The sequence below is a fragment of the Xyrauchen texanus genome, chromosome 41 (genome assembly GCF_025860055.1).
Source record: "Xyrauchen texanus isolate HMW12.3.18 chromosome 41, RBS_HiC_50CHRs, whole genome shotgun sequence".
In the NCBI taxonomy this organism is placed as follows: domain Eukaryota; kingdom Metazoa; phylum Chordata; class Actinopteri; order Cypriniformes; family Catostomidae; genus Xyrauchen; species Xyrauchen texanus.
The window spans coordinates 4,772,792-4,792,299 of record NC_068316.1 but is presented as its reverse complement, the minus strand read 5'-3'; the positions used below and the strand labels follow the sequence as shown (position 1 = coordinate 4,792,299).

The window sequence follows — 19,508 nt, the reverse complement described above, 5'->3', positions numbered from 1 at the left end:
GCCGTCTGAGGTTTCTGGCTTTTCGTTATGGAAAAGGAAATTCTGTTCCATTGATTTAGTAATGGGATCAAAAATGGAGGTCCGATCATCAGACGTTGTCAATAGATGCATTATCAGAGATTTATCGACGGAATGGGCGAGAAATAGAGTGGCCTTGATGAATGATAGCATGGGTGAAATAAGGTGACTCAAAGGGACAGGAGATCACATATGAAAACTTTATAGAGAAGCTGTACTTCCAATAGAAGTAAATGTGCGGACCTCTTCTACTCTCAGTTGTAAGTCAAATTTGCCACATGATACCGAAATGGGCCAGTCAGTGGGGTGAATAGGCATGTCTTTTGGAAGTGTCTTGATGTCTGCTTTGGTGTGGATGGCGCCGTGCCCAGCCTTGGATGGGGTTGAAGTATGGAGCTGCCATGGATTGGACTTGTTGGTCCATGCACATCCCACAGATGCTCAATTGGATTGAGGCCAGGGCAACACATTGAACTCTTCATCATGTTCCTCAAACCATTCCTGAACAATGTGTGCAGTGTGGCAGGGCGCATTATCCTGCTGAAAGAGGCCACTGTCATCAGGGAATACCATTGCATGAAGTGGTGTACCTGGTCTGCAACAATGTTTAGGTAGGTGGCATGTGTCAAATTGACATCCAAATGGCCAGACCCAGGGGTTCCCATCAGAACATTGCCCAGTGCATCACACTCCCTCCACCCACTTGTCGTCTTCCCACAGTGCATCCTGGTGCCATCACTTCCCCAGCTAAACAGCGCACATGTACATGGCCGTCAACATGATGTAAAAGAAAACAGGACTCATTGGACCAGTCAACTTTCTTCCACTGCTCCAAGGTCCAGTTCCAACACTCGCATGCTCATTTAGGTGCTTTCGACGGTGGACAGTGGTCATCATGGGGACTCTGACCGGTGTGCGACTACACAGCCCCATAAGCAGCAGGGTGCGATGCACTGTGTGTTTGGACACATTCCTCCCATAACCATCATTAAAATGTTCTGTAACTTGTGCCACAATAGACCTTTTGTCGGTTCGGACCAAACAGGATAACCTTTGTTGCCCCCGCACATCGATAAGCCTTGGGCATCCAACACCCTGTCGCTACTTTGTGGTTTGTCCCCCTCAGACCACTGTCTGTAGTTACTCACCACTGCTGACCGGGGAGCACCCCACAAACCTTATCATTTCAGAGATGCTCTGACCCAGTCGTCAAGCCATAACAATCTGGCCCTAGTCAAAGTCTCTCAGGTCTTTACTCCTGCCCATTTCTCCAGCATTCAACACGTGGTCTATGAGAATGGATTGTTCGCTTACCATTTAATCTACCCAGACCTTGACATGTGGCCTTGTTAAGAGAAGATCAACATTTTTCGCTTCACCTGTAAGTGGTCATAATATTTTGGCTCATCGTTGTATTTACAGTGAATGGAATGGAGAGCAAAATGCATTGGAAACTAAAAATAAAAGTGTAATGCGTTTAGACAAACATAGTAGTAGAACTAAGTTAGAAGCATTATGAGGAAGCTTATGTCATACCAGCAGATGCAGAAAATTAACTGTAGCTGAATTGAAGTAATGAGCTTTGGGGTTTAGAACATTGTGAATAAACTAATCCAGCACAGGTTTTGTTCAATGCATAAACGAAATCTTACTTGCCTGCTACTAAATGTAACTGTCCCAACCATGGGCACATTAAAAGTGAATGAATAAAGTCTGAAAGGCATTGATACTTAAAATAAAAATGTAATGTAGTTAGGCTAATGTAGTTGTTAAACTCGTAATGAGCTTTAAAATTTGGAACATTAATACTTAGACATCCCAATGCTTAGAAAGTCCCCATTGATTGAAACATGGTCCGAACAGTGATAAAAGAATAAATGATTTACATAGATCCATACAATACATATCTCTGCATTGTATTGATGCCTGAATGAGTAATAAATCATAAATATAACTGTGGAATAGGAATTAGACCCCTGTTTGACTTGATTATATAAGGCTGCCAAATGTAATGAGCGTAGCCTAGGTGTAGGCCTTATGGGAAGAATTGCAAAGTAAAAGCCAAGAAAAGGTTTGAGTGGACAAATAAACAGATATTGGACAACAGATAATTGGAAAAGAGTGTTATGGATCTTGACTCCAGTGAGCTTTTGTGGGATCAGCTAGACTGTAAGGTGTGTGAGAGGTGCCCGACAAGACAGTCACATCTATGGCAAGTGCTACAGGAAGTGTGGGGTGAAAGGTCACCTGAGAATCTGGACAAACTGACCACTAGAATGGCAAGGATCTGCAAAGCTGTCATTGCTATATATATATATATATATATTAAAGGTTAATTTCACTCGTACCAACTAATGTTTTAAAAAAACTCAGAGCGGCTTTACGAACGATTTCCACAAAAATGTGTTCTGCTCGCGTTATATGAATGAAGCCCATTGTGCATATCACAGCAGTTTCCGAGTAGCCCAAGTTTGGAATTACTGACAATATGGCGGGGCGACACGTTATGTCAAGTGTTGCCCCGCCCCTAAATACCGAATCACTATGACACAAAGGGCAGTTCAAACTTGAAACAGTGGAATTATTTAGGAGGAGGGGGAACAGGAGGATGTTGTCGTTGTACGATGTTGAGAATCGAATGCAGCTTAAAAGCTCAAGCATAGCTCAGTGTCATTTACAACAAATATGAAGCACCATACTGTCTTATCTGACAGAACGTAAGCAGGAGGCATAATATGAGGTTTTCAATACATTGGCAGCTTAAAGCATCATACTTCTCAACACCATACACCAGTAAGCTCTGCTGTATAAACCAAATCAGATGTGGGCGGAGTTACACATGTTGCCCCGCCTTAATGTGTCACCACGCCCCATCGTCCAGACTGCACTCTGGAGTACTTGCAGTTTCCTGCTAAAATGAGCACTAAAGGTGCTAAAACAGAAAAGGCACAAAAATGGCAGATCAGTTTGGAACTCTCTTTTAGCAGCACACAGTGAACATTGAACCTCGGCATGATTTCCAAATATTTTTTTTTTAAAAGGTACATGAGATGTACTGTATATGTCACTTGCATCTGTATAAATGTTTGTGTAATATAGTCTACCCATAGTGTTGCTCTCACAATGTAAACATGAAGGGTGTCAATCTAAATATGTTCTGTATTTCTTATTTTCTGAAAAAAAAGTATTTCTATTGCTCATAAAGGCTCTGTTGCAAGTGAGCTGCCTCGCTGTTTACTGTCAACATCGCCGTTACTTTGAGGCAGCAGTGCACTACCTATAGGCAACAACTTGGTTAACATTACTTGTGCACGCCACACGAATAAAGCTCATTATGTGAAGTGCTTGAGTAACTTGACTAAAGGCACGGTCACACATATCCTTTGCACAGCGAAATTCCGCGGGCTAAGATGGCCTGGGCGAATGTTTCGCCGCAACGTTCACCAAACTTGAACTCCACACGTAATCTTTGAGGGGAAATCCTTTGCCACTTTTTCAATCGTGCAGATTCCCATTGAGATAACTGTATTTTTCCAGACGAATTTCGCCATGCAAAGGTATTTGTGACCACGCCTTAAGGCCAGAAACATACTTTATGCTATACTTTAAGTTTGAGTACACAGATGCGAGCGCTTTGAATATATATTCAAGCTACATCCATCAAACAGTTTGAAGGTCTGTGCCAAGTTTGTTGGATGAATATATAAGTTGCTATGAATATATTAACTTCAACTTACTTGCTTCAAACTGTTGCTCTGCCACGACAGTAGTTGACTTGTAAGAGAAAACTCTTTTGTCTGCTATAGCACCCCTTGTGGTAATGTTGAGAATGCAGCGTGTACTTGCAATGTGTTGTCAGTTGCAGTCTGGCACATTTTGAAATGCAACTACCCACAAAATTGAGCTTGCGTAGTTAGAAGTGCACATGTTCACTTGCGTTCTTGCGTAGGGTACTATATGTTCTGACCTTAAAGTTCACAGTTGATTCCAATTCAGAGTCTGACTTTAGCATAATGCTAAGCTAATGACTCGGTATGCTACTAAACACAAAAATGCATAGCACACACTCACAAATACTAAGCAAAACTATTTTCTGTGACTCCATCTTGAATTGTTGGTTTTAGGCTACGAGGATACATGCAATGCTGCCTTAGATCGGAGTGATCAAACAAAGCAAAATAATTTTGTTGCTTACTGTTTGGAGCTGCCAGCACGTTAGGGACATGCCTAAAAATGCAGCTCACTAGTTTTTGGAACAGAGCTATCATCATGATACTTCTCTCCCAAACAATGCTGATTAATTCAGATTCAGTCCATGGCTAAATTCAACACGGTCACTTTCCAACACAAATCTAACTCTCTGTTGTTTATTCATGTTTGTCCTCTCTGGTTTTCAGCCTGTAGGCACTCCTCCGGGCTCTGCTAAGCTGGTGCAGCCATCTGCCGCGTCTCGCTTGCGACACCTGCAACAGAGCAGCCTGGAGCGTCGAAACCGGAAACAGCAGGAGGAATTCCCTAAACTGCAGCAGGGTCAGCAGCAGGTATTCCACTTCTAACAATAACTGACCCTGCTAGCATGCAGTTACCATCCTGACTGAGGCTACCACTGACTTTACCTCTGATCTACGCTAAAAGGCACTTGTTGGAACTGTTACACTTGCTGTTATGTGCAAAATTGTCAGTTCTATGTTGTCTCCAATGACTGTTACAGTAGCAGCTAAGCATTAGGGTTTGGCTGTTCTTCTAGAAGTTATGTGTTTTGGAGATTTGCTGGCCCAGTTGCTGCACAAAAGTTACAGTTTTCCACTGTGCAGAATGGAGTTCAAAGTCAAATTTTTCTGACCTCTTTTGCATTCACTGATTTCACTTATACTTACAGATTTAGTATTTTTCACTTCCAGTCTACATGAACTATTCTTCCATGCAGAGTTTGAATTGCATTAGGGCTCTTGGGGGTCCCAAACATTTAGTGCCCCCCCCCCCCCAATTCAAACACTGATTTCAGGACAACAGAATTGCACAAAATACTGCCCTACAAAGCCAAAATGCAGTAACTGCACCAACATTGAAACCAAGAAAAATGCAACTAGTTCTCATATAGCTGACTATAGCGAAATAATTTTGACGTCATTGTACGTTTTGCGGCACTATTTCTGAACACTAGAGGCGCTACAACAACAATACATATTAGTCCTGAAGAGCACGTGAGCTTAGTGTCATAGAAGAGCCACAAAATGATGTCATTCCTTCAGTAATTTTTATGCCTTTATGCTACTATCGGTTAGGTTCATGGTTTAGGGTAGGGAGGAAGGTTTTGTTGATATAATACTCGATAGAGCATTTACCTTAAAAATCCTTCAAACCTGTTTGGGAGAAAATGTTGCTTGCTTTTAGCGCCACTCAGTGGACATTTCACCTTGCAACTGCCGCAACACGTGTAATTACCCTCCTAATATAATTTTGCAAGCAGTCACCATAGTCACGTAATTTTAATAAGACCAAATATGAATTATCAACTTTTTACATGCACATTCTCTGAATCTGAGCATACAGTAGTTGAGCCAAACCTGTCTGTCACAGGACAGATCATAGTCTGAGAGACCCAGTCTGGCTGTAATTATATTGTGACAAAATATGTAGTTGCGTTTGGTGACATTTTTGTCTTTGTAGGGCAGTGTAATATTTCACAGTGCCAGGGAACGAAAACCGCCAAAGGACACTCAGTTGTTTGGTATGTGACATTTTCGTAATTTCAGAGGCGGAGCAAGTTATTACATATAATGAACCGTAAAGAAGATCTTTGAAATAACGTGTTCTGGTGAATTGTGCACAAAAAGACCTGGAATGTGTATTAAGGTAAAAGTTTTATTGTAGTTCCTGCACAACTCCCAGCTTGCCTTTTTGAGCCCAATAATCTCTTTCACCCTTTCTCTTTTACCCTATAAAGAGCTATACTGGTCCGAACTGCTAGATTATGATGAGCAGTCATGTCACAGTTCTTGAAAGAGGAACGTTGTTTGAAACGTTATGCCTTTCTGTGTATTTATGACAGGATAGTTCAAGGTGATTTGACATACGTGACCCAGATATTCTCTGACATTGTCACTGTGATGCTTTCAAAGCTTTTGAAATATTGGTGAGAAAAGAAAAAGCATTGGATATTTGATTTGAGCTTTGATCATGTGCGGTTGTGCCTGGGGACAAACTCTAGCTTCTAACCTGAGAAAGAAGGGCAGATATAGCATAAAATATGTTAAGCAAGCCTAACATTTGAAGAAGCCTTTTAAAACATTCAGTTAAAGGTGAAATGTGTCATTTCTGTGCAACTAGTGACACTTAATGGAATTGCTACTTGTATGTTTGAGCATAAACGTAACAACATTGGCTCAACCAGTGGTGTGAGTTTGGGGCAGGGCTATCAGTTTTCTCGGCCAATGGAAAATGGTGGGAGTCTTTGAAACACTCGTTATTTTTGCGATTCTGCTTAGTGATGCTAGAGGCACAGAAGTTGGACCTTATTAGAGGAAATTGTGACTGAATAGTACACGATCAAGTGAACAGGAAAAGGAAACAAGAAAGCTGCAGTCTTTCTATATTGTTGTACAGTCTTATCTATCAAGGCTGCTCGCAAAGCCAGCTTTCCTCTCAATCTATCCCGAAAGAACGAGTGGAGAGAGAAAGAGAGAATACGTGCAAACCCTGAGGGGAAGATAGACAGTGACAAACTGGGAGAAAAGGAAGAGATAAGACAGCAAGGTTTCATTCCTCTCCGAGTTCATATAAGGCTCTCTCTTTCTCTCCTCTCTTCTGCTGTCTCTCTCCTGCTGGGTTAAACTCTAGGCAATGAGCTAACTGTTAGTTGCAGAGTTAACTATCCCACTGCAGTCTTATTTCCTCATCATTTCACTCCAAGGGCAAATTCATGTCTACAAAATGTAAATTGGTGAAACGTTTAATTCACTCTGACCAGATGGACAGATGAGATATTTTGCAGAAAAGCCAGTTAATGTAGGAGGAACTGCTCAGAACAGTCAGTTCTCTGGCTGGACAGATTCGTGTCCGTGTGTTGTTGTAAGGGATATCTTCACCATGACGTTTTTCATGGCACAGACTGGGAGGATTAAACCGACAATCACCGTGGCAACTGTGATCGAGAGAGGCAAGCATACACTCTATAGCAGGGGTGACCAACCCTGCTCCTGGAGAGCTACCATCCTGCAGAGTTTAGCTCCAACACACCTGCCTGTCATTTTCAAGTAATCCTAAAGACCTTGATAAGCTGGTTCAGGTGTGTTTGATTAGGGTTGGATCTAAACTCTGCAGGAAGGTAGCTCTCCAGGAGAAGGGTTGCTCTATAGAAACCACCAGACCCTATGATACCTGCATTCTTCCAGATTTATCAATTATTGATTGGTCAGTTTCGCTCTGTTTGATTTAGTTCATTTCAAAACTAGAAGTGTGAAGTTTACACACTTTGATGTTGGCTTAACCAAGTCTTGTATAAAATAGCTTTAAAAGTTTGAGGTTTAAGTGTGATACAGGCCTTAAAGACAGAGTGCATTACTAAGGCCACATCCATTTTAGTTTGAAAATGCATAATTTTCACTACATATTGGCCTTCCGTTCACACTGAGACCGTTTTTTTCCAACGAAAATTGAGCTTTTTGTTAACATTCTCCCAAGTGGATACATTTAAAAATGCCGTCTTTGTGTTGCAGTGTGGACAGGGAAAACGATGTCGTATCTGTTGTCATGTGACGCAGTCATGTGATCCACTCAACACAAAACAGTCAAGATGGCAGCCCATGTTGAAGCGGCGTTGTTGTGCCTGCATTCACTTTGATGGCATTCTTAAAGATAAATGTTACTTTGTACAACCTTCACATTGCATTCCTTCAAAGGCAACAGGAGGTTTACTCTGAATTGCTGTCCAGTGCTGTGCGAAAATGACGCAGGGCCACTTATGCTTGTTTTGCATGGGCAGTAAGGGGATTAAAGCATGTTTGTACGTTTCAATGTGGACAAGAAACTTTTGCAAAAATGCTTGAAAATAGCAGTGTGGACAGTGCGTTTTGAAAACGAAAACACAGTTTTCAAATGTATCCGGAGTCATTTGGACATAGCCGAAGTGCTTGCAAGGGTATTTTAATAAGGGTATTCTAGCTGGTTACTAAGTTGTTGTAGGTAGTTAGAATGTTGCTCGATTGGTTTCAACATTCCATCAATTGAAGTCTACTGGATTTTTGGTATTTTCAATCGTCCGTTATGGGAAAACCTTTAATCGGATCAGTGAGAAAAGACAAAGAAACCTGAGTCAGAACAGTTTGAAGGTCTGTGCCAAGTTTGGTGGAAGTAGCTTGAACGCTCTAGGGCGAGTTCATTGGAAGTTTTGGTCTTGGTTTAGGGATTTTGGAAAAACCCTAAACCAAGTTTGTAGAATAACAGTATGTTGGCTTTTGTCAGTCCAACATAACTACACAGACGGAGCAATTTATTAGGAACACCTGTACATCTACTTATTCATGCTATTCTGTAATTAGCCAATCGTGTGGCAACAGTCAATGCATAAAATCATGCAGATACGGGTCAGAATATATTTTTATCTCAGTGATTTCGACCGCAGCATGATTAATGTTGCCAGACGGGCTTGTTTGAGTATCTCTGTAACTGATGATCTCCTGGGATTTTAATGCACAACAGTTTCTAGAGTGTAAAGAAAATGGTGTGATAAACAAAAACACCCAGTGAGCGGCAGTTTTGCGGTATGAAAAGCCTTGTTAATGAGAGAGATCAACAGAGAATGGCCAGTTGACAGAAAGGCTACGGTAATTCAGATAACCCCTTTGTACAATTGCGGTGAGCAGAATATCATCTCAGAATGCACAATATGTCAAACCTTGAGGCGGATGAGCTACATTTGCAGAAGACCATGTTGTGCATGTGACCATAGTGTTCCTAATAAAGTACTCAGTGAGTGTATATGGGTAAAGTTAGTCAGGCAAACTTAGCTGTTGGCTTGACAAAGCCTTGTTTAAAATAGCTTTAGAAGTTTAAAGTTTAAAAGTTATACAGGACTTATAAAATATAAAGTGTTTGCTAGGGTGTTCTGGCTGGTGTCAGGCATTGCTAGTCTATTCTAGCTGATTGCTAGGGTATTTTTGTTAGTTGCTATGTGCTTCTAGAGTGTCCTGGCTAGTTGGTTGGCATTGCTGTGTTTTCCATCAATGGAAGTGTATGGGATTTTTGGAATATTCACTTGTTCATTGTGGGAAAACATTTGGGTCAGTCAGAACAGTCTGAAGGTCTGTGCCAGGTATGATGGATGTAGCTTGAAAGCTCTAGGACTTGCAATTGGAGTTAAAATGGGAAATTTTGGTCTTTGTTTAGAGTGTTTGGATAAACCTTAACTAAGTCTGTAGAAGTATATTGGCTTTGCCAATCCAACATAAAATGTTGACAAAAAACAAACAATTTAAAGCTGGTATACGCATTTAAAATGTACAGCTTTTCCCTTTCTTTAAAGGGACAGTTCATCCAAAAATAAAGATTCTCTCATCATTTACTCACCCTCATGCCATCCCAGATGTATGATTTTAATTCTTCTGCAGAACACAAACAAATATTTTGAGAAGAATATTTCAGCAATGCAAGTGACCAGATCTTGAATGTAACACATCATAAGAAAGTGTTTCACTGCTGTTCAAATGCACTTTGGATCACATCATTTTATGTATAAATGTTTTCCATCTGAAAGGACTAAATATTAAATGAATTAAATGACAATAAAATGCAAAGTAATCTCTTCAGTAATCAAAATACTTTTTTAATGTAACTGTATTCTAATTACAATGATTTAAATTGTAACTGTAGTGGAATACAGTTACTTATATTTTGTATTTTAATGTATTCCGTTACTTCCCCAACCCTGGGTACCTTTACATGATTTTTGGAGATTGAAAGGTCTGGTCACCATTCACTTGCATTGTAAGGACCTACAGAGCTGAAATATTCTTCTAAAAATCTTTGTTTGGGTTCAGAAAAAAAAAGAAAGAAATTCATACACATAAATGATGAGAGAATTGACATTTTTGGGTGAACTATCCCTTTAAAATGGACCAAAAATGTTGCACTCACGAAATTGCCTCTAGACTGAGAGAGTCCCTCCCCAAAATACGCTACTATTTGTTCCACCCCAACGTTCTGTTTCAATAGGATATGTGTCAAAACAGGAATGAAAACGGCACTCGTCGAGCCATTTCATAGAGTCTTTAAATATACTGTACAAGACTGTGGTTGTTCTAACACACTGCACGCATTCGTATTATGCTAATACCCTTCTGGATTCTCCCCTAATCTTCCCTTGAAAGTCTACAGCCAGGCAGCAGTCTTCATTAATGCAGACAGCAGATCGGTCTCGTCTTAGTGCACCGAGTGCAGTAAGCACTGTGGTTTGAATCACGACAGAATACGGTTTCCAAGTCATCAGTCAATGCTGAACAAGTCCGGCTTTGTTCCTAGGCAAAGATCTGGCTAATTTGGCAGACCACACAGTCCGGCATTCTGCCCTGTCCCAGAAAAGAGCCTTTGCCCGGGCTTAATGGGAGGTCAGTGCTATGAATCTGACAATAGACTGTCTGGAGTCACAGTTGTATATTTTGTCTTATTTCCAGCAAATACCAAAGGCTCTGGAGATTTTGTGCTTGAAGATGTTATTTACTCTTGAAGGGAAAATTGTTTGTTGGCCCAGAGTGCCAAGGATGGTTTGAATAGTGCATAGATGTGTCATTTTCCGGTGGTTTGTTTTTATCTCATGGGGGTTTTGAAGGACTTTGCTTTAGAAGTTTAATAAGGTGAACAAATCGTGGTTACTTGCTTGTAGAGAGGTGCTTGTAGAGTGCCCTTAAACAAACTACACACTGTAGTGAGCAGCGACGTGGAAATGTTATCCTGCCTGGTTTTCTAAATAGAGTTGGCACACATTTTGACTTCTGAGGTTAGCTGATCTGAGAGCAAATGCTTTATCTACAAACAGAAAGATATGAAATGAGGTCCAAAGCTACTGTAGCAATGAATGAAAGACCGAAGCCAATTTTTTTTGTGTGTTCCCATTTGTTCCAAGCACGAAAGAAAAAATGCACTGTGACATTTCAACGGCTTTCCAAAAGAGGAAAAAATAGTCAGAAGAGAGAAAGATGACCGTAAAGCAGTTTAAGTGAAAAGAGGAGGCGAGAACTGGCTTGGCAATATAAATAACAGTTTAATAATAAACTGAACCAAAAACACACAAACATAAACACACAGAGCAGCTGCCTGTCATTCTATCTCTCACTCGTACTGTCGTCACCGGCCGCCTTTACCCCTCATGTGCCCCATCAGGCTGATTGTGGACTGGGCATGCGTTGTTCCAGCCTGGCCCTGCCTTCCTCCGCTCTACACTCCCCCTGGCGTTGCCTCAAGCCGGGGAGCCCCCGGCATGACGTACACCCCCCCCCCTCTCCTGAGGCAACACACCGTCTGCTGGCGGGTCATTCCTGCCTTCCTTGACCTGGGAGGAGACAGAAGGGCAAAAACAACAACAAAAACAAAATAGGCGAGGGAAAAGCCAACACGGAGCAACAGAGAGAGTAGAGAGAGAGAAAAAAAAAACTCACTCACCAGTTCTCTGATGTGCTGTCACGTGGTCCCTGATCGCTCCTCTACCCTCTCAGGCAGACGGCAGACACTTCTCCCCGGGCGGACCGAAGTCAGACCGACCCCCAGTGGACAAAACGCCCGTCCGTATTCTAGGCGACCCGTGGGGACACTCCTCCGCCCCTGGCAGCGGCCCTACCGCTCCAGGCGGTCGGGGAGTCACTTTCCGTCCTCCCCTCGTGGACGGCGGTCTTCTCGACCCCTCCGCGTTTCTGGGGGACTGCAGGGCACTCCTCCGCCCCTGGCAGCGGCTCCTTCGCTCCAGGCGGTCAGGGAGTCCAGTCCTAACTCGCCTCACGGACAGGGCGTTCTTCTCTCGCGTCCTGGCGGTCGGGCTACCCCGTCCCCAGTGGATGGCAGCGGCACTCCCCTGGGTGGATGGCAGTGTCGAGGACTCCGCAACGGTCATCCCTCCGGCTTGGCAATATAAATAATAGTTAATAAACTGAACCAAAAGTGCACAAACATAAACACACAGAGCATCTGCCTGTCATTCTCTCTCTCTCTCATACTGTCGTCACCGGCCGCCTTTATCCCTCGCACGCCCCCATCAGGCTGATTGGCCAGTGCCGTGCATTGTTCCTGCCCGGCCCCACCCTCCTCCGCTTTACAATGACAAATTTACAGTCTATCACTCAGCAGCTGTATTTAAAAGACGGTTGCCAACTCTGCCGTATTATCCGGGGCATCCCGTATTTTTACCGAAATATATCCCATATATATAATATCCCAAATCCTTCATTGTGTTTTGGTGGAAACCATGGTTGTACCATAGTAATATTGTAATAACCATAATTAAACCATGGTTTGGATACAGTTAACCATGATTTTACATCAGTAATACTGTAGTATACATATAGTAGACATGGTTTTACCATAGTAATATTGTAGTTACCATGACTGTAGTAACCTTCACTGCAGTAACCATGACTGTAGTAAGCTTCACTGCAGTAACCATGACTGTAGTAACCTTCACTGCAGTAACCTTCACTGTAGTAACATGACTGTAGTAACCATGACTGTAGTAACCTTCACTGTAGTAACCATGACTGTAGTAACTTTCACTATAGTAACCTTCACTATAGTAACTTTCACTATAGTAACTTTCACTATAGTAACTTTCACTGCAGTAACCATGACTGTAGTAACCTTCACTGTAGTAACCATGACTGTAGTAACTTTCACTATAGTAACCTTCACTATAGTAACTTTCACTATAGTAACTTTCACTATAGTAACTTTCACTGTAGTAACCTTCACTGCAGTAACCATGACTGTAGTAACCTTCACTGCAGTAGCCATGACTGTAGTAACCTTCACTGTAGTAACATTCACTGTAGTAACCATGACTGTAGTAACCTTCACTGCAGTAACCATGACTGTAGTAACCTTCACTGTAGTAACCTTCACTGTAGTAACCTTCACTGTAGTAACCATGACTGTAGTAACCTTCACTGAAGTAACCATGACTGTAGTAACCTTCACTGTAGTAACCATGACTGTAGTAACCTTCACTGTAGTAACCTTCACTGTAGTAACCATGACTGTAGTAACCTTCACTATAGTAACCATGGTTAATCTTGTGGTTTTACTACAAATTGCATGGTTCGACTAGGAGGGTTAACCATGGTTTGATTACAGTAACCATAGAAGAAATATGGTATTTGTAGTAAATCCATAGTAACCACAACATTTTAATTTATTTGTATTATTATTTCCGTAGTTTTCGTTTTCCTGTATTTTCAGCTATGGTTTCACTAAAAATATCCTGGTTCAAATATGGTTACTTTACTAAAACCATGGTAAATGTTGTGGTTATGATTTTTAGTACAAATTCCATAGTTCAACTATGGTTAGTGTAGTAAAACCATATTGTTAGGGTATGCAAATCAATTCCTTCCCTGTCCTAATAGCTATGACATCAGTATAACTGTAAGAAAAGACTGCCTCCTTGTGAGCATTATAGGTATAACATAAGAGGACTCAAAGTCACTAATATATGCATTGCTAAATGTATTAGGTAAGGGTGTTGGGTGGAAAGATTGCACTGAAATTGCAATGTATTGATTATTACTTTCTTTCTCTCTTCTTTTATCCACTCACCTGTTCTAACTTGCTTGTATTTTATCCACAGTCAATCCTTTCCTAACCTCTTGTATTCATACTGAGCTTATAATAGACCAACATGTTTGTATCTAACTTCATAGCATATATAGAGCAAAAGAAGTCCCCTATATGTCCCTTCAGTAAAATAGACTTTTCTTCATTTATAAGATATAAGATAAAAACACAAGATATTTTGAACTTGTTGAGATGAGAAATAGGAATTCAATTATAACTATAAGAACTTGGTGCGATCCAGGTATCAAAAAACAAACCTGTTTATATGAACAAAATCTGAAAAGATCTTTTTAATATTTGCTTTAGTTAGTTTCCCTTTTTTGCCTTACTGCCTCAAACTGTCCTTGCATTGCCAATCTTTTTTGTACCGGCATGTTGACTATCAGTGCCCCGAGTGCTCCTATATGCTCCGCTTTACCCTGAGATCTGATCCTATCCAAGGTGAATACCTCTAGGAGACGATGACCCTAGAAATCCTGGAGAAGCACAGGTGACCCCCGAGCCTAAATCATACATGGAATAAAGTGTCTACACATCTAAAGCACAACACATCTCAGAGCTTTGACAAGGTATGAATTGTCAGACTCTCATTTTATAGTAAAGTGTCATAAAAAGAAGTTGCTTGGAGAGTAGCAAATAAGGACCCGAATATGTGCACTTAATAAACATAAAAAAACGGTATATAGTACATTAAACAATAAGCCGTTATAAGCAACTAGTGTGTAGGTGCAACCTTAAACATCACATGATAATATAAAACATTTTAGGGTGAATCTCCCATGAAAAAATGACCAGGTCTCATTTCACCCCAAAATCTAAAGTAGAAAAAAGTAACGAGAAATTATATTTTACTTAAAAAAAAAAAAAAAAAAAAAAGCCTATTTTGAGGACAGTTTAAGATTTTGTGCATCATGAGATTATTTTCAAGCACATTTCACCCCCAAATTCCTTTTCCTTGTACGTTTTTTGTAATTCCAATTATTCTCAAAGGTGATTTTAATTAAATTCTCATTACAGTAAAATATAGATTTCCCCCCTTTATTGTAATACAATACTTTTAAGTGTAAATCAGTATTCATTAAAAGCAGTACATATTACAATCATGATGATGTATAAACACAGTTAAATAATAATTATTTTTGCATTTAATTAAGAAAAAAATAAATAATAATTGTGCTTAATTGCCATGAAAATAATGTCATGATGCAAAAAAATCCCAGTGTTCCTAAAAATAGGCTTATATGTATTAATTATAACTTAAAAATGAATATAAAATATAATTAAACCAAAAAAAAATCATTTTTATATATAAAATGAATATATTTATAAATGACATATTACATGAATTAATAATTAAATATAGTTATTCAATTAAAGAATCATTCAATATTATTTTATTAAAAAAAATAATGTTTTCGCTTTTCATTTTGGGCTGAAATATGACTCTGTGTTCATGAGATTTAACCCTTTCTCTGGGTGATTCATATAGGTTGTGTAGAATTAACCGTACTGGATATTACGTTCCCGTAAAGAAAATATCTAGCTCTCTATCCAACTAGAAAATATCTGTAGCACAACTCAAAACAATCTAACTTCATGGTTAAATAGTTAAAGATATTGACGAAAAATCGGTACGTATTTATGAAGTATAGGCTAGATATTTTATATAAGATTAGCTTTTGTATTTTTATACTCAAAAAAGGAGAATAGGTTCAAATAATTGATAACGTGGGGTACATGCCTTATCGAATTCTTATTATATGAGTTTTTCCAAGTGTACAAGAAAGAAACCTGCGATCTAATGCTATATGAATCAAATACATTTATTTGTTTCCCCCAGTGGAATTTGAACTGTTAGAGAGAATAATTTTTTTGAATGCATATATTTTGCATTGAACATATTTTCCCCATACAGTACGTGTGAAGCACTTTGCATCAATGGGCCGGACATATGCAATGTTTTTGTACAACGGATGACCAGTTGGAGGTGAATAAGACTGCTGTAGACTGTTTAGAACATCAATATTTCATTTGCTGAATGCCAAGGGTTTATATACAACTGCCCTGCTACCATTCACATTCAGCCTTCAGCTAAAGCAAATATAAAGGCTTACGCTATAGTTTGGTGGTCGTACATTAGATGCCTGATACCTCATTTCTGTTTTATGTCTTAAAATGACTTCATTACAATAAATTAACTCTAACGCTGATTAATCTGAGCACCATATGCTGTAACACACTGATAAATGTCCAAAATATATGTGCAAAACAGAACAGTGTAACTGTGTACCTGTGTATAAACTGTATTATCATTGATATGTTCATTTAAGGTATTTTTTGTAAAGGTTTTTTCTTTTTAACTAAAGAGTTACGAGAGTTCTGAACTGCATGTAGAGATATTCTTAATGTCTGCATGCAGAATCGTCTCTCTGTATGTTCTGTTTACATACATAGTGTAAGATAGTTGGATTTAAAACGATATTTTCTTTTTTATAAAATATAGTTCTATGTGAGTAGACGGGTCAAATCGTATCCATTCAACCATTCCAAGCCTCTTTGGTGGTGGCCAATGGATTTAACATGTCCAAGACACATTGTTCATTAATGCAACTTATAGAATGTATATAAATGTATTGACGACTTCTTGTGATAAACACCATATGCAATGTTGACCAATAGAAATATATCTATATGGAAATGTTATAATGCAAAAGATGTTTTAATGTTGCAAAAAAAAAAACCTTGTCTGATTCTGTATGTACAAGAGACTGTTGGTTTTGAATGTTCTTGTGTTGTTTTTGTGCCTATTAAAGTGGATATATTCTACTAAAGTCTTACACACTAATTGTGATCCAGTTATGTCGCCAAGTCATCCATACTGTAATTTGCACTTTTTTTTATTTGTAAACTGCCCATTGTTCCAGTCATCCAGTATAAAAGCTTCATTATTATGTCAAACATAGAAAGAAATAAACTTAAGGAATCATGTGAAAAAATAAATATACACATACTTGACAAAGCTAGTTTTCTTCAGTAGTTGCTGCAGATTTACAGTCATTATTTCAAGAATACATCATGGAAAGATCAATGGGAAGTGTCACTAAAATAGTTGAAATCCAGTAGTTAAATGTTAAATTGTTAATTTGACTAAACCTGTTCTGGTCACATTTCAACCCAAAATAAAAGCCTATTTTTCGGGGGTCATTAATATTTATTTATTTATTTGCATTATTACAATACTTGCATCTCTTGGTTGATTTAAATAAAAAACAATTTTTCTTTTGCTCTAATACAGGAAAACGACAACTATATGAAAGTCATGATTTTGGGCGAAAATATTTGCATAGTTTAAATATTTAAGCATTTAAAATTAATGCCACAATGCAAATTTTTTTTAATGCAAAATATAACTTTTTTGATTTTGGGTTGAAATATGGACGTTTTTTAGACAGGTTTCGTGAGATTCACAGTACATGAACTGCTAAATTTAACATAATTAGTTGATCTTTGATATAGAGCTTAATTTATAAGCTTAAATATTTATTGTAAACTGTTTTATGGCTTCATTTTTCAGTGGTTTCATCATGCTTTGAGGTGTGTGTGTGTGTGAGTGTGTGTGAGAGAGAGTGTGTGTGTGTGTGTGTTGTGTGTCACAGGGAGATATCGGATGACACAGGAAGCTGTTGAGTTGGTTTCCATTTGGCGCTTCGTCTTCCTCCATCAGCTCTGATATATGGCTGGTTCCTCAAATCTACACACACACACACACACACACACACACAGAAGTGAGAAAACAGAATTCCTGTACTGTTACACAACGTTTCCATTGTAAAAATACTCTGCATCATTTACGAGTAGCGAAGTACAAAGAACATTTTTGAAAGAACTTGAAACATCAGAGTTACAAGGAATTGAGAAAAGCATATTCAGAAGTTCAACATTTAAAAAGAGCATAGCAAACACATGAATCGTGGCGTCTAGAGAAATGTAGACAAAAGAGCGATACCTTCAGAGACAGAGCAGATAAAGAGACCGTTATAAAGAAGTCCCATCGCAGAAACCCGAATCACAGAGCAGACGAGAGGAACGCTTCCCAGAACGGGCCGTGAACGGCACCGCCTGCAGAGCTGGGAAACCACAGAGGGAAACGACAGAGAATCCAGATAGAGATTTTATAGTAAAGCAGAAATAAGATGATAACAAGATATGCTGCCGATATCAAAGGATATGCAACATACAGAGAGAAAAATGAGTGAGTCAGGAATAACTGATCAAATTATAAGCAAAGAGAGAATTATTAGACTTCACAAAGAATCCAGTGATGGCAGGAAAATAGGACTAAATGAGCAATGTTTGAAGCTAAAAGATATATATAGAATATACACATTGAATATACAAACACATTAGTCTAACTGTTGTAATAGACTACAGTTAGAATAATGATCTTTATTACTTGGTGGGAAGAAAAATCTGAATAAAAAATGTAAACTGAAATTTACGGTCAAACATTGTTAACAGCAGTACAAGAGAATTATTTTTGGTACTGTTGAACATTGGTGTCTTTCACCATATTTGCCGTAATATTATGAAAAGCTAATACATTTGTTTTATTTGTCAAATGTAGACAATACAACATGCAGAGTGCGAAACACACAGAAGTGAACTGGTGACACTATGACCTAGAGCAGTTTTTTATTTTATTTTGTCAAATAAAATCTATAAATTAGCCACAATGCAGAATAGACACACACATAAATGAGGGGCTGGGACCATAACACACCCACAATGTGTGTATCCAAATATCCAAATGCATAACTTGTGATAAAGTTTAAAATTACGAGTCAGTAGACGGCTGCATAGAACATGACTGTCATGATTTTCAAGTCATTTGAATTTTATTTTTTCACCATATAGCAGCAATCTGCCCCAATACATGAGGTATTCACATATTTTCTTCATGTTTCAACTTGGTTATTTGCTTATTTGCATATACAAATTAATGGTGAAATCGGGATGTTTATATGTATTAAATATTAAAAACATTTACACCTGTGCTGTTTCTGGTCAAAAATGACCAAAAAGATTAAAGCGGTCTTTCTTAATAAGAATAGGAGGGTTAACTATGGTAAAAATCACTGCAATTGATGAGACTCAGGGTCGTCAACTATGCTTATGATATATGTTAACCTTTGACCCCGAACCATAGACTTACCTGTGATGATGTCCTCAATGGCTCCGTCTTTTCCCTCTCGCACGAGAGGTGACATCTGCCTGCGTTTCAGCTCTGCGATCAGATCCACCTGCGGTAACCGTGGCAACATGTGCACCTGTCGACATGATCCGACTGATGAGCTGTCTTAATACATTCATTGTAACTTACTTTTTAACTGTTCCTCAATAATTTCACACTTGGTGTATTGCTGTTTACCTTGTTTTTTGATGATGTGTTCACAGGCATGTCAGAGATGTGTACGTTTGGGCTGTCCTCATTCTCATATACATTCTTATTCCTCTGTTTATTTTCCTGTTCTGCCAGCTAGAAAGAGAGATAAACATTTATGAGATCCATAATAAAAATGCTTTTCTTGCAGATGGATTGTAAAAGTTTTGATTTAGACCTTGCTCCTGCAATCTTGTGCCTGTCAAATGTTCCCAAGTACAAAAATTCTTATGTCAAC

At 39.1% G+C, this 19,508-nt stretch overlaps 2 protein-coding genes across 6 annotated transcripts in view; one reads left to right on the top strand and one right to left on the bottom strand.

The window, feature by feature from the left end:
• Window positions 1–4,933, top strand: part of LOC127634164 (SRC kinase signaling inhibitor 1-like) — a 63,032-nt gene extending 58,099 nt beyond the window's left edge. For all 5 annotated transcript variants that reach the window (XM_052113581.1, XM_052113579.1, XM_052113582.1 and 2 more), the window contains one exon: window positions 4,416–4,933. In XM_052113581.1, coding sequence (XP_051969541.1) covers window positions 4,416–4,574 — 159 coding nt within the window. In that variant the 3' untranslated portion in view covers window positions 4,575–4,933. The remainder of the gene's footprint in view (window positions 1–4,415) is intronic.
• An 8,363-nt stretch (window positions 4,934–13,296) lies between these two features.
• fmnl1b (formin-like 1b) overlaps window positions 13,297–19,508 on the bottom strand; it is a 36,133-nt gene continuing 29,921 nt past the window's right edge. Inside the window, 3 exon segments of the mRNA XM_052113509.1 lie at window positions 13,297–17,581; window positions 19,043–19,157; window positions 19,259–19,366. Coding sequence (XP_051969469.1) covers window positions 17,481–17,581; window positions 19,043–19,157; window positions 19,259–19,366 — 324 coding nt within the window. The 3' untranslated portion in view covers window positions 13,297–17,480.